This window comes from Corvus hawaiiensis, chromosome 5, assembly GCF_020740725.1.
Source record: "Corvus hawaiiensis isolate bCorHaw1 chromosome 5, bCorHaw1.pri.cur, whole genome shotgun sequence".
Classification (NCBI taxonomy): Eukaryota; Metazoa; Chordata; class Aves; order Passeriformes; family Corvidae; genus Corvus; species Corvus hawaiiensis.
Genome location: NC_063217.1, coordinates 9,963,620 through 9,980,243, shown reverse-complemented (window position 1 = coordinate 9,980,243; position 16,624 = coordinate 9,963,620). Strand labels below are relative to the sequence as shown.

Below are 16,624 nucleotides of genomic sequence, written 5' to 3'. Positions count from 1 at the left end.
CCACTGTGCAGCCCAGCAGGTGAACAACTCCAGCCAGGACTGTACCAACCCAGGGTCTGAACAGAGCAGAAGAATGCCTGGCACAAACCCCAGGATGCTTTCAATGTCTTACTGATCAGCTCCGTGACCACATCAGTAATTCAAGGTAAAAACATCAGTGTGTAATGTCATGACTAATTTACACTATTTAAATCTAGATATCATGGTTCAGCAAGACAGTTTGAGCCAGCATAGCAAGAGACTCTGAAATCACTAAGCACACCTCTCACTGTTCCAGAAGCTGACCCCTGGTGCAAAGGGATAAGAGGAACAAGAACCTCATCTGTGGGCACAGATCCATGAGGCTTCCAACACAGCAGCATCAGGGGCTGCTCAGTGTCAGACTTCAGAATATCCATATATGAGACTGGATTAAGCCTTTAAGAACTCATTATCAGCACGCTAAAAATACAGTACTGCCTTTTACATACAAAAATGGAGATTTTCTCATGTGTGCACTGTTTTTTCACAACTGGCCTTTCCCCCACTTTCATGAAAGCTGACAGAAAAACTGCCTATTGATTGGTTATATCTTAGATAAAAATTAGGACAAAATATTGCTAAAGATACAATACCTAAAGGGGGTACACAGTGGAACACATATATACTGGCAGCCCACAGCAAGTTTTCATAGCTTTAACAAATTGGTGAAATCTAAGACAACACTATACATTCTTTTCAAATTTTAAATTCACTATTATAAGCTGAGAAGGAAGAGGCCTCTTGACTTAAATCATGTACTTATACTCGCCATAGTGGTGATGTCGTGGCCATGGTGATGATCTAAGAACATCAGTAAAGCAACCTCTGCAGAGAGAGTTAATACTTTTTATTAGATCATATGAGAGGGTGGGAAAAGTTTGGGGCATGTTTAGATCTTCTTGTCTGATTTTCCTACTAGCTGGTCTAATAGAAGCTATTATCTCCCTGTGTAAGCTTTGTCTGATTATTTAAATCAGTCAAACAAAAACAGGTACCCACTTAAAAACTCCTTATTAAGTCAAATGAGCATTTAGGGGGTTTTGCCACCCACAGATGCCAAAGCTAATATCCAGCAGAGACATGTCATTCATTAGTATAAAAACCTCATACCAAAGAGATGTGTTGTATGCTTTCAATTTGCAGATGAAATGCAAAAAGAAGTTGATTCAGTAGAATTAACAAAACAGAAAAAAAATCAAGCATTATTATCGATAATAACACCTAATAATACTACATTGTTAATGGTTATAATTAAGATGGAACATTCTAACAAAAGTCCTCACACTGCTTTTTAAAAAGAATACATGATACATTCCAACTTTGAAAACATTACTAAACTCTAGAAATTTGATAGAACAAATGTTGTTTATCATATACAATATAGTTTTAAGGTTTCTGAAACAGGATGAGAACAAGAAGAAAAGTTGCAACAGCCATCTTTTCTTGTCCTGATACTTAGTTAAAAGAATTAAATCATCTTTAAGTTAAAAAATTTCTCTGCATTAAATGATTATTTAAGAATACTTAAAGAACTTGACACTTGTTTCCCTAAGAGATTATATCTCTCTTTATACTACTCTGCCCTATTTTTAACCACAGAGAAATACCAAAAGTACAAGTACCAAAATGATTTTCAGGAAAAAACAGGTTTGAATGTTCCTCTTGGTGAGGAGGAACCTAATTTTTTTGTCTTCAAGAAAATACTGCAAGGTTCCCCCATTTTTACAGACTTCAAGAAAAATTAAAAGGTAAGTGGAATGGGCTACAGTTGAAAGTGTTATGGAATCTGTTTCCAAAACTGTTGATGAGTAAAAGAATTCCAATTATTGTGGCTAAGGTAAATTTTTACATAGGCAGTGTTCTACTGTCTGCGGTCTCACAGAGACACCTTTAATGTGTTTATAAATTTATAAACATCTTTTCCAGAACTGAATTGTGCAAGAGAATGAGAGTAGTGGCATTCACCTACAGGGAAGAAAAGTGGGAAGAAGAATAGGATCATGCCCTCTCATTCAGCCAAATATTAAATAATCATAAGGTCCTTGTAGCTTAAGTTACACCTTGAAAATATGAACCAGTAAATATGCTAAAAAGTAAAACTGTGGTGCAAATCACAGAATGTTAACATGGTTGTTAGTGGACACTATTTCATAACAACAAATTATTCACGTAGGAAAATTTATTACTACATAAAAGATAAATCTGTTCTTAACAAAACCAGATTTCTTATAATTTAATAAAGAAAAATTTCTAAATACCTTTCTTGTGAAAAGAGCATGACTGAGGCACATACTAGACATGCTCATTTTCTGAATTCAATTTACAGGACAATTAATCACAATCAGCCCTGCTGTGAACAAGCACAATTTCCACAGTTCAGAAATAAAATTGTGCATTTTCTGTTTTGTGAGACATTTTTCCTACCACAATTACAGCATAACTGCACCATTAATTTTTCACTCTCACCCCATTTTGATCTCTGCATATTTAAAATAATCTTGTATACTAGTTCTATTATTAAAAACAGCACCTAGACATTAATCCTAAAAACTTGTCTGTTTTTTTCTATGTGTAATACAGCTTCTGCAGGTAAGAAGAAAATGCTTAAGGAGAGGCAACTCTATCATTAGTTCTAACCTTGTAAGAATTCTGTCTGTGCATGTATAGCCAGACGTAATCTAACAATTTAAAATAAAAATGACATTTTTCTGGTGAAATCATGTTTTTATTTATTAAAGTATCTATTAATATGCTGTATTCTTGGACAGATCTTTTTAAAAATAAATAAATAACAAATTTCAAAGAAATCACGCCACCTTATGGCAGCAGTCGGCAACACGGACAGCTGGTACTTCACACACTGTTCGTACTTCAATAAAAAATCCAAATACAGCCTTTTTAGACATGTAAGCAATGAACACTGTTCAGCAAATGCCCATAAAAGAAACTCCATGGAACCTACTTACACTGCTCAATTTAGAAGATTGTGGATGCCAGCAGGAATCAAACCCACAAGCTCAGAGAAGCATATTAACTTCCAAATTTCATGTTTGGATTATTACCTTATCCATTCTGCTAAGATAACTGGAAAGAACACAAAAGCAAGCAAGTAGCCTGTACAATATGTTCATGGTCATTATTCCAAAGGTGGAGTCTCTAAGAATTTCCTGCTATTGTTATTTCCTCTTCCAGCAACCCTAAATAGATGGCCTGAAATAAACTAAACATGTACTAACAATATTGTGTTCTACTACACTTAGTGTAAGAGTACTTGGGACAAGTGCTGAAGCAGCAGTGTTAAAGTTTGAGCCAAAATTAAAATACCCCAACACCATTTTTATTTTGACATACAAAGCTTTTGAAATTCTCCTCTGGATTGCTGTTTCTCCTGGTGGATGGGATATCTAGGAGTTCATTCTCTTACAGCACGCAGAGTGAAAAAAAGATTTCAAAGTGAAAAGAAGCAGTTGTACAGAGAACAGTCCACACCCACATAGCTACATGTAGTAAGGGCATTCATCCAGATACAGATTTTAATACAGACCATTCCTTTGTCCAATTCATATTGTGACCTAGAATGAAAGTTTCCCCTTCCAAAGTAACTGCAGTAACAATGAGGATGTTGGGACACAGATCGACTCTTAATCCCTCCTGTTGGTGCTACTCTGTTTACATACAGTAACCAGTACCAACTAGGACATAATGAGAGAAAAAAGAGCTTTTTAGGCCAGTAACTATGGTATCTTTCCAAAATTAATGGAAAGTTCCAAGTGCCAATTTTAATGAATATTTATGCAATGTAAAACAGCTCCAACAACAGAAATTACATTTTATTCTTGATGTTTAAAACACTCAAAACACAAGATGTGCAAAAAACCTGCAGGAAATTTCCATGTAGAAGACGGTGGAATGAACCATGTTTTTCCTGCTGCATGTGAATTACTGGCACTAGACTCTTTGGTATTCTGAGAGAATTCACTCTTACTGCAACCAGAAATTCTGTCAAAACTGGTAATATATAGCAACAAGCTTTTTCAGTTTAGAAAAATCACCATTTTCTGATTAAGAAAGATGTTGTTGGATGGTTCCCAAACCCCTTTATCCAGAAGTTCTTGCTGTGTTTAATTTATGCACTTACTTATTACTGTATTAAAGTTATGAGTGCAAAGAAACGCAAAAGTATTTCCTCTGACTAGAAAAAAAAGCAAGACACTTAAAAACTTCAGACAACATAGAAATAGACCACTATGAAAAACAGAAAAATCTAAAAACATCTGAGAAATAAATAATTACAGTTCCTACCTGCATTCCCTAAGCATGCCAGAAGTTCCTCCATATATTCTGCTCCCCAAAAATCCACTGCACTGAGCTCCCTTCTCCTTTAGTTCAGAGTCACTGAAATGCCATTCTTCCTACATTTTCCCACAGCAGAAAACTCAGAGTGTCTCCTTCTTTCCTCCTCCCATCTCAAATGCTTTTTAAACACCTCCTTCCCATTTTGAGGGCTCAGTGTGCCACATTCCCTCCCATGCTGAAGAGTGGTATATAATATGTATTCCATGGCTCTTGTGCCAAGAGCTCTGCACAGAATTTGTTTCTCCCCAGTCACCAGCCTTCCACCAAATAAGCACAGTAAAGGGGTTAGGGAAGAATTTGTCCATTCAGCTTCACATCACTGTGGGTCAGGTTTTCCTGAGGAGGCACGCTAGGAGAGAAAATATAATGAAGCCATATGCCTACAGGTGGTTCCTACAGCAGAACAGGAGGATGGCTTTTCATTCCTTGTTTTCACCAAAACCAATATGGTTTGGCCACTCAGAGCCAGGCATCAGCTGATGTTACACCAGATGTAAAATAGCATCAAACAAACAAAACCAGAATATGATGAACATTTAATTTTTCTATGTATCATGATACATTCATTTCTAAGACATTATGAACATTTTGATCAGCAAAAGTGTATTGTTTGTATTTACACAGGACCAAGTGTGATAGGAAAAATAAAGTCAGAATTCCGCACAGAAAGAATGGACACTGCTGGCACCAATGTAACCTATTAAAGAAATATTGAAAAAGACAGGTTGATACCTCAAATCTGTACTCCCCTCACAAAAATATCATATGATAGTAAGTAACTTTATTACACTAATATATTACTAACTTTCTTCCAGCAATTATCAGCTTTATCTAGTGTAAGCTCTCTAAGACTCACTTCTAAATTTTAAGTGAAAGTTAATTACCTCCAGGTCATCCAGAGAGCGAGTAACACTAAAGCGCTTAGATCTTCCAAATGATCTTCGAGCAGAAGAACGTGGGGGCGGAGCCTGATTTAATCCCATTGAATGTCCAAATTTTGCACCCTATACAAAACAGAAAATACATATTAATTTACTTCTTTAATTCTAGTACATTGCTGATCATAGTGACAACATCTGAATTTTAAAGAAATGGATTTGCAAACCTGTAACAGGACCAAAGTTTCAAAACAAGTTGGTCATTTGCCACGCCCCTGTAAAATCACATACTAAAATTCAGTAAAGTTGACTTTTCCAGTCTCAAGTCAAATATCTTAAACGTTCATCATTAAGTTACTGTATAAACATGAGTGATCAGTTAGGTTGCTAAAATGTACCCATGATATATGTCCCTAATAAAAGTAAGATGATCCTAGCTCTATACTGTCTTAACTGGAAACTATTTAACTACAAAATATTTGGGTTTTCTATAGGAAATTACCATCCTAGAAATCATCTCACCCAGCTTCTGTTGGAATGTTTCTCCACATTTTTAAAAATCTTACTTTCACTACTCTTGTTTTAAAGCCTTGGTACTGCGAAGTCCAACTTTTTAAATCACACAGTACAAAATTGCAGGAACTTTTGTTCGGAGGAAAGCAACTATCTCACTTGGATGATCCATTACTAGAATTGGTGCTGCAGTAATTAAATCTAATGGTTTTCTCTTGTACCCATAATCATACTCTTTCTCTTTAAAAAATCACCAGATGTCAGTTAAGCTACTCAGCATGTACATATCAAGTTTATGCCAAATGGCAAAGTGTAAGCTTAAACCTAAAATTAGGCACACAGTCAGTGACTGGTGCTAAGCAGATGTACATAAACTCACTACATTACAAAAACTTGTGATTATGTGCCTGAAATTTTGGATTCCTTTCATTGTAACATTCAGTGTGAGGAAAATTCCTCCCTGTCTACTGATCCTTTTTGCTTTAGAAAATAAAAGACTTTAAATCAGAGCAAATTCCCTTCTGTTCCATGTCAGCATCTTTCTTCATTATAGTAAGCTTAAAAATATATTTATTAGTACTTTTATAATTGCTCATTTGGCAGATTTGTAATATTTATTAAATTTTCTATTTGTGTTCATTTCTTCCTTTGGGCAAGTTTCTGTGCTCTGAGTTCTGAAATATTTTGGTCTCCCTCCCTTTGATCACTCATTGGAAAGTCTATACACGTCACTTTAATCAAAAGAACAACCACAAATTTCACATCCTCATAACCTCATGCCAGCAACCACTCATACAAAGCAGAGAAGAGCAGCCAGAGCATTATACAGCCTCGGAGATGTCTGCCTGTTTGCTAATTCCCATGGAGACAACACTGTTCTATAGCAACTGGGCTCTGGCCATCACCAGTGTTATCAACAGATTCTGTTTACAAGCTCAAAGAATTGTCAAGACAAAACAGGAATCTGGATCCAAAGTATGAAGCAGGGTTCATCCCCTCAGCAGGCTTGAGAGTCCAACTTCATTCAGTGATAAAAGTGATCCATTTTTCCATGAAATCCCTTTCCCTCCCAATTTTCAATTTACTAAGGTGGTTTTTTATTGGCTGAGAATTAAATTGGGCAGGTTCTGCCAAAGAAAGCTGGAAATCTGGTAACCGAAGATTAGCTTCCAAGGTTTTAAGAGAGCATTTAAAAGAACAGTATAAACAAGCTAAGATGGCTTTTGCTAAATGATCAAATCAATGTGAAGGGAGGAAAATTGCTCTCTGTAAATGTTGACAAGGAACACCCAATAGAGTGAGGACAGTTCCTGTCTTTCTGAGCAACTTTTAAAGTCATCTGTTCATCCAGGCAGATACTGCTGAGGTGGTTCACATCTGCCTCATCCCTTACAGCCACACCAGCCTTTCCTGTCTGAATGGAAAGCTTACACCTGATGCAGTAACCTGTGCCACACAGCGAACTTCACCTCAACCCCTGACTGAATTCAGCAATATCCATTACTGTTGCTGCACAGCTGATCAAAACATGAAAAAGGTTCCTCCTGTATGAATATGTTCCTGGTAAAACATGAATATATGTGTACAGCTACTCGATTTCACCACTATTCAAGGACAAACACACTAGTTCTGCAATTTATTTTTAATCTGAGAATTTGTGATAAAACTCTCAGACTAACAACAACTCAGCAAATTAATGGCATCATTAGTGTGAGTACAACTGGTACTTTGAAACAGTTACACAGTACGGGTGCTTAATGGTCTTTGATATGCTTCTTAAAAGCAGATGCATCCCTCAGAGAACTTCATCTTCCATTGAAAATAAAATGGTGAAAGGAAAAAGATGAAAAAACTAGCAGACATATCTATTCAGAATAATGAATACAATTCACTTTTCCTTCTATTTCATCCCAAAAAAGAATATGAAGTGTCCAGTATTTGTTTAAATGGTAGAGACTGACATATATGATTCTGCGAGGTTAAAACAAGCACCTGGAGAACATGCACTCAAAAAATTTTTCAAACAGTAACATTACAAATTGAAGGAAGAGGAACCAACTGCCTAAAGACAAATCTAATTAGATTCCACTGAGAAGCAGATTCTAGATAAGATTAATTATCACCAGATGCCCCAGTTTGGAAGCAAACGCTGCTTACCTATTTGTGGTCAGAAGAATAACAAAGAGAAAGAGGGAGAGTGGACAAAAACCACTTGTAAATTGTGGGGTATTAGAAAAGAGGAAGTGAATTAGCATCCAATCAAGATTTTTATTTATGGGTTTTGACATTCTTATGCAAAACTGACTATTGAGTCCTGTGTGGAACAGTAAAGATAAGAACAGGTAAAAAAAAAAGAGACCCTGAGAATAAAACAACGCTTAAGCAATGATTACAAAATACAAAAATGCACTGAGCTAACCATTTCCCCAACCCATCTGGATAACAATTGCAATTAAGAAAATGTTTTCAACTGACAAAAATCTCTTCCTTGCTCTGAAAAATCAAATTCATAATCTAGGAAATTAACGAAGGCATTACTAAAAAAACCAGAAAGACTGCAATTCACAAGTATTTAATTTCCTGGGAAGTCTCCCTTTTCATCTTTTCTTGACTCTATTCCAGACATTCAGACTATGAAGGCAGACCTCCTTCTCCAGATCAATTTAAAAAATTGCTGTGCATAAACACATGCACACAAATAAGGAAAGAATCACGTATCTTAAGCAAATAGCACCGTTTTGGCACGTTTTTCATGGGACTCTGAAGAGCTGGAAATAAAAGCATCTATGACTTGAACAGAAAACAGCCATTGAAACTAGAATGTACTAATCAGCACGGCTAAAGAAATACATGGTATTTGAGCACAGAGAGATTGTTAGTGCAATGACTGATATTAATGTCATTTTTGCAGTCCGTTAGACATAAAGAAATTATCATACTTCTAAAAGCTTTTATTAGACTATTAAACAGATATTAAAAACCACTAAATTATCCACAGACATTTCAGAACAATACATGTATGACCAACAAAATGGCCAGGTTGGAGCAACCTGGTCCAGTGGGAGGTGTCCCTGCCTTTGGCAGAGAGCTTGGAACAAGATGATCTTAAGGTCCCTTCCAACCCAAGCCACTCTATGAAAAACATGCTGTTTCATTCTCTGTTAGCTGCCAAACTAAAACACTGAAATTTGCTGCATGAACATTAGGCTGGAGGGTTGTTTGGGGTTTTTTTAAGTACAGATTGCCTATAAGCCCTAGAATTTATTATCCTACCTTAAAAATTCTCTTCCAAAAGCAGGGTTGCTAAACCCGTAAAAGAAAACTCCAAAAGTATCTAAATAGTCAAGAGAATCTAAGAAATTCTATCAGAGAACAGAATTAGAAACTAAAGTCCACCTGACATTTCACTAAGTGCCTTCATTTTAGAAATTTTAGGAATCCAGAAGCCCCAGCTGAAAAGCACAGGAATTTGTGAAAACAAGTTGATCAGTGAGAAGCATGTGCTACAGCAATATATCCTCTCCTATTTGCAATACTGATAATTGCAACCCTGCTACTATTATCTGTCATGGTGACAGTATAAAAGAGCATATCTCTAAAAGCCTTTATCTTGTTATGATTTGGCAGATGGAAAGGAAAAACAACAAAGGATTAAAGGAATTAAAGTACTGATGCTCTTAAAAAATCCATTCCTTTTTCTACTGTTATAAAAAAGTAAAAATTAGAATGGATTGAAATACCAGGTAAATGTACAATCCTAAGAGAAAAAGGACAATTAATGTGTCTGTGTCCTTTTGTTTTTTTAAATAAATTACTAGATCACCCCTTTTTTTAGGGTAAATGGAAATGGCAAGTGCAAATATCACAAGGAGAGCACTGAAAACAGGTCACCAGGGGAGGACTGATAGAGCAGCATTTTGTGAATGTGTCCAAGTGACAACAGTTTCTGTCTGAGAACAAGAAAGGTGTAGAAGTACAAATGAGAAAGTGGAAAATGTTGTACTTCATGTATTAGCAAGGCAGAGGGAGTGAAGAAGGACGTGACTCATGTTAGACTGCACACAGACAGACAGAAAGAACAAAAAGTATCCAATATAAGATGATTTCCACAACTATAATTATTTAACAACAGAACGAAAAGGATGGGATCTTAAAAGTATTTTTAACTGATAAACAAGTTAGGCAGCAGTTCCATATAAGATTTTCAGCAGCTGTGGCAGCTTAAGGGCTTTGCATGTACCTCTGACCACTCCTGCAAGCTCACGAATTGCAGCAGGCTGTGCCCTCATCTCCACTAACAGTAAACTAGACTTCACAAAATGAAATAATCCTGTTTCTAAGGCAGATCCACAGACAGTCATGCCAGCACAAATCATGATCTTCACTGCCAACTCCAGCCTGAGCACAACAGGAGCTCTTTTAAGCTGGAACTACCAAACAAATGCACTGCGAAACTGACAGCCAATATGTGACTGTGACCTGGAGCCTGAGAGCACAGAAGAAAGTCGATGAAACCTTATCAATTATTCAGAACACAAAGAAACATAACACCTTTAGAAAACATCTTCAATTATCTTAAAGGAATTCCCATCTATAGCACAAGCTGTACCATGCTCCTTCATATTCCAGCAAATGCACTTATTAAGTATAATAATTTTGTAACAAATTATCATATGCAACAACGTGAAATTTCCATTTTGTGCTAAGTAGTCTTTGTGCCTCTCTACAGTTTTTGTCTGGATATTACTAATAAATTTCCTCTCTTCTGGTACCCGTTATAAAGCTGAAGGTGAAGGAAGGGGGTAGCAAGGAACAACACAGGCAGCTACTGGAATATAAGAGACTACGGAAGGGGAAAATGTTTGTTAGTTCAGGCATTCCTGACAACAAAAAAATACAGTGAGCTGGCAGCAGGAGTCCAGAAAGGGGAGAAATGGAGAAAGAAAAAAGCTGTGAGGCTTTAGGCCAGCTTTACAACTTCCAGCAAATTTACTCTTTTCATGGAAAACACATTATAGTTTGGGATCTTGAGAGGAAACTAAAGGGACTAAATCTGATGGGACAGAGATTTTGCCTGCTCTGTGGAAGAGCAGCAAGAAGGAAAGGTAGAATATAAGGGAAGATAATCAAAAAAGTTTAAAAAGCACTGACAAGCCAGATCATCTACATTTATAGAACTATGCTTTCAAAACTGTTTCAGAACAAAAGTTAATCTCACAAGATTTGAATGAAATAGTTTTAAAAGTTTAAATGTTTGATGAAAAAAAGTGCAAGAAAGTAATTAAATGTCATGAACAAAATTCTAGGAGCTCTAAGACAAAAATATCATTACTGGTATGCACTAATCTTTAGAGAAAATGTTCTTCCTCCTGTTCAGGTGGAACAAGTACACCATCCTGCATCCTGGCCACTTAAGAGAATACAAAAGGACCGTGCACATGCTAGAACGGTCACACTGCTTGCCTCAATTTAAGGAGCTCAGTTAATTAAGGAGCTCAACAGAATTTGGTATGTTCTATGTGTCACAGAACTTAATCATACTAACTATAAAATCACCAAATTTTAATTTGTCCTATTTCCAGATACTGAAGCTTTGAAAAACTCTTAACTGTTTTTAGGCTTCATTCTATGGCTTTGTATGGTAAAGTGCGTAACAGTTTGGAACCCAGATACACTGACCATATAACTTGAAACTTCTGTAGATACTCAAAATTTGCCAAATTTAATCCTGGCTGTTGAGCCCCTCAGCAGAAGGGTCATTCTGAACAGGCAGTTCATCTTTTAAAAAAATGCAGGTTTAAGACTTCAGAAAGTTGCTGATTTCGACCTTTCTGAAAAGGGATGGGAAACAAGGATGCCACAGTAATGCCAATAAAGCGTACAAAGTCTCAAAACATAATGAAAGGATCACAGAAAAAAAAGCAGCTGATGCAAATATTATACTGCCATCAATATTAGTCTCAAATCCTGCTCAAATGCCCTGGGCCATGGGGTTTTATCTTCCTCTCTTGTCCATCCCACCCTAAGCATCCATTCTCCTGACTACTGACCACCCCCCTGGAGCAGTGCAGAGCAGGCCTGACCCCCCTTTGCCCCTCATCTCACCTGCCAGCATCACGTGTTCCCCACCCAAAACTGACAGTGAAACTTGCAGTTCTTGTTAAATGACGGTCTGTGCGGCCTGAGAACAGGATGGATTAACATACGGGATATGCCAGGTGAGGACTTCTCATATTCTGAAAGAGATAAAGGAATCTGGGGGGAACTGGGAAAAGAACTGGCTGTGGTCCAGTCCCCTGGCCCGTAACAGGAAGCAGTAAGTCCTGGGGTACAGGTATCTGTGCTGCTGGAGAGGGCTCCAGATGCTATGGACAAAACCAGAATGAATGACACCCTTCAGGCTGCCGTGCACTGGTGCCATCATCATGGAGTGACAGCACCTCACAAAACCAGATTAGGTGACAGAGGGTTAATTAGAAAAGGTCTATCCTCATTCAAAGTTTACTGTCAGCTTTTCTGCAGGCTTTAATTACACTTCAATTCCTGTAATTTTTTTTTTTTTTTGGTTGGGTTACACCAGGATGACAAAGAATTCAACTGCTATATTCGCCAGTCCTGATCAACAGATTCGATGACTTTTAAGAATACTTCTTTACTGATCAGATGATAATGACACATTTCACTCCCTTCCTAACCATTATAATGGCTTAAATACCAGTTTGGCCCATGATACAATGAACAATGTAAGATCTTTCATATAAAATCCATATGGACTTTGGGAAGACACAGAAAAGAGACTGTCCTGACATGAACATCCAAGTAAATGAAATTTAATGCTAGTCTCCTGTACTAAGGATATTAGGCATAAAACACTGACCCGTCTACACTTCAGTACTATCCTAACCCCTTTACAAGGAAAAAAAAAAAACCCAAAACAACAAAACTACCCCAATAAATGTTGATGTTGTTTATGCAGATTAAAAAGATCATTTTCCCAGTATATATATATATATATACATATATATATATATATGTTTATAGCTAGTATATTTATAACTAGATAAAAGTGTCTTATATAAGTTGGAAGCCTGGTAGTTGGAAATTGCAGAGGAACAGAAAGAACTTACTACACTAGGGGAAAATGTGGAGAAAAATATAAATACAGACATAACAATTGGTTTCAAATCATCTTGAACATTAGGTAGGCATTAGCTGGGAACATTAATTCAGTATAGTCCAACAAACAGTAACAATCAAAACTATGACCAAAAATCATCAGAAAAGAAAAAAACATCAAGAAATAAGTCTTACGAATATATTGCCTGACCACACATTTTTAAAACTACTTGTAACTCTGGTCAACCCATCTCAAAAATAGTATTACAGCAACCAATTATATTACAATTATGGAAAAACTTTTGCATGGGAGAAGACTAAGCTGACTTCTGATTGAAAAGTAAGTGATTGGTGGTTGAGGTTTAAAACAAAAATAACATCAGTAAGAGAAAGTAGAGTAAAACTGTTAGTATTTCTCAGGACAAATATTAGCAGGTATGAAATGAAACTACAGATAAAGTACAATTATGTGGTGTTTTCTTTCCACACTATTAAACTGCAGAATATATAAGTCAAGTGATATCAGGAATGCCAAAAAGTACAAGTTCAGGTAAGTTTTAGCAATTCCATATTTATTTTTTTGTTAATTAAAGACCTTTATTCCATATTTACTCCATATGGATCTATTTCTTCTCCAGTGAAGAACTGGTATTTTACAACTCCTTTTCTCCTCTAAGTCTTCTCAACTTCAAGAAATTCAGATTTCTTTTTTTTTTGTACAGGCAATAACTTTATAACCTCCCACCTCAAAGCTTTTATGTTTATACCATAAAAACTAAGCCATTTTTCATTATTTCAATTCATTCTATCCTAATTATTTTTTCCATGCCATTTTCTTTCTAGTACACAAATTTGAAATGAGGACACTTCACAAAAGTTGACATCGCTCTACAGACATTTACTGTTCAGATTTTATCTGATTTATTTTTCAGAGAAACACAGCCAGCGTTATTTGGCCTTTTTATATGCTTTAAAGATCCTAGAACCATTTAAAAAATAATTTTAGAAGATTACAATTCATATGAAAAGGCTGCATGAAATTACTAAATATTTAATTGCTTTTCATTTTCTCAAAGCAAAAATCAGAGGACCTATTTCTTCTAAATGCCTCTTTGCAGATTAATTCACACTAGCACATTCTCAGACCTAGCTTGGTGTTTGGGATTTTTCTTGAGTTCTCTTTAAGGTATATAGGTAGATCTCAAATCAGATCAAAGTCTATAATTCCAAAAGTTAACATTAAATTGTACTGTGTAAGAATAGCAATCCAGATGCCATTAATTCTGCTTCAAAAACAGCTGTGGTGGAACAATTCAAGCTAGTGAGCAAACAGAATTCTAAAAGAAAGGGAAAAAAACATGTAATTATACAACAAAAAAACAAATATGAGAACCACAAAGCTTTGCCAACATTGTCTCTGCATCTAAAATCTCTGCTTTGCAGTTAGCTCACCATCCAGTTACCAACATTAAAAAACTGCAATACTTGGATCTGAAGCAAATTACAGATTTTCACCACAAAAAAAAAAAAAATCATCATTTTAAACTTGAACAGCATATCTTTTTCAGTAATACTTGCTTTGGAAACAAAGACAACTCTGAAGTAGTTACAGTTAAACCTCTGATCAAAACAGAGTAACAATAATAGTTACCCAAGATATAGATTAGCAAGGACAGATGCCTTAGTGAACCCCACAGTACTTACTCCTTACCTGTCTTCTCTTCTACATTTTTACAATATTTTCAGGAGCTTAAATTAGGAAGGTTACCAAGCAGCTGATATATTTTATGGTTTAAAAAAATGCATACATATTTGCAATACTATTGTCCAGTGAGTCTTATACAATAAGATTTTCTGTTTTGTTTTCCTCTAAGATCTACAAACAGGATCCAACTACAAATTCACACTTTTCATCAGCACAAACAATAATGTGATCAAGATAGAAGCGTAACAAGTGTGAAACAGGAAAGGATTTCTAAAAGTCAATACCCAAAATTTTAAAAAGCTCTTTAATTACATTTTAATAGCTTTGTCATATTCTCTTGGAATAAACCCAGTGCCCAAATGCTAGTTATATCAGGCTCAGGTTGTTAAACTTCTTTTGATCTTCAGTGTTATACTCACTCCTACAGTATTAAAACAGACTTTCTTTTTTTCAGAAGAGATGGCGAGAGGTCAATGCCTAGGATTCTGTCCTCAAGTTTAGTCCTCAAAGACTAAAATGGCTGTTATGAAGCTTTCCAGTGGAAAAATGAGTATTTTCCCAGTTAAACTTAATTTAAAACAGTAATGGGTAGACATATTTTTGGCCAGGCACTAGCCTGAAAACAGAGAGTGAGGGTTGAACAAAATCAAATGTATTATATTAATTTAGTCTAGAGGGAAAGGAATGCTTCCCTGTTCAGCAATTTCTTAAGTCCCTTGCCAATTCTAACATCCCCTGATGTTTTCATATTGCTTACGATGCTTTTCATTTGCGTCACCCAAAAATCATGCACAAGAGTGTGTAGATAAGTGACTGGAACTTAGGGGGATGCTAAAGAAGGTGGAAAGAGCAATGCAACAGCAAAGGCAGGATAGTGCAACTGGAATTACAAACAAAAAAGCAGGAATTATTCCATTCCCACAGAAACCATAATCAGGCCCTTCATGTTAGTCTCACAGACCTCAGGAGAGCACACACCTCCATCCAGCATCAATCTTAGAGCAATTTAGAAGCTTCTTGTCACCAGAAATCCTCCTTAGTTGATCTCAAATTGAAAGGTACCTTGCCTTCCATGACTTTTCAGTACATTTCAGCAACATCATCAGGCCTCTCACTACTTGTTTTCATCTAAGACCTACAGAAGACATGGATACCACCAAAAAATGCTCATTAGGTGCTTCAATAGAAATCTGTTCACGTGACACTTTTAAGAAACTCCAGAAAGGTGAGGTTCAGGAAATAATTTGAGGGGTGCACAGGGCCAGAGATATCTTCTAGTAAGTCTCAGCCAAAAGAGGTGGACTAGAACAAAAATTTCCCTGATTTAGTTCTCCTCTTACCATGCACAGAAACCATTTTAAAAGGTTTAAAAAAAACATATATATACAGCAATTGTCAAAGTATGTGTTCAGTAATTTGGGGATAATTAATGATTACAACATTTTAAAGAAAACAAAAAACCTCATGCTATCCACTAACAACAAAATGAGGCATTTTTAACTATTTTCAACTATTTACACTTACACTGAATTTTAAAATGCCTTACAGCATCATAAAGAAAATTAGTATTTTAAAAGTGAATTTGCCAATTATCACAATTCTAGTCTGTGAGCTGAAAACATCATTATTAAAGGGAAAAAAAGCTCAAAAAATGTGTTAACTTGCTTGTGACCTGAAGTCTGAAATGCCAGACTCACAAGAAGCACTTCCCAGGCTAGTTCGGAAAGTGCAATTTTAAATAGATATGTTCACTAACACTTTCTCACATCTGCTCTTGCGTGCTGTGCAATTTGCAAATGTTTTGTAAGTGCAGCTATAAAATCTGGAAGTAGTTTATGCCCATCTTACCCCCCACTAGCATTGTACAGTACAGCATATATTTTAGAATTACACGCTGTGATCATCACTGTTTATCTGCACAGCAGCTCTGCTAGAGCAGAATTGCATCCAGGAACTCATGTGTAACGAAAATTCCAAGGAAGACAGTGTTTAACATAGAAGTACAGAGTCCACCACAAGAACCTCTAGCTTTGAT

At 36.2% G+C, this 16,624-nt stretch overlaps 1 protein-coding gene across 6 annotated transcripts in view; it reads right to left on the bottom strand.

Annotated features, from left to right (window-relative positions):
* The window catches only part of RGS12 (regulator of G protein signaling 12), an 86,277-nt gene that overhangs the window by 59,168 nt on the left and 10,485 nt on the right, over window positions 1–16,624 (bottom strand). For 5 of the 6 annotated variants that reach the window (XM_048303529.1, XM_048303531.1, XM_048303530.1 and 2 more), the window contains exon 3: window positions 5,262–5,381. In XM_048303529.1, the coding sequence (XP_048159486.1) occupies window positions 5,262–5,381 (120 nt within the window). Of the gene's footprint in view, window positions 1–4,323; window positions 4,466–5,261; window positions 5,382–16,624 lie in introns of those variants that run through there. The other variant, XM_048303535.1, reaches the window with a different exon arrangement.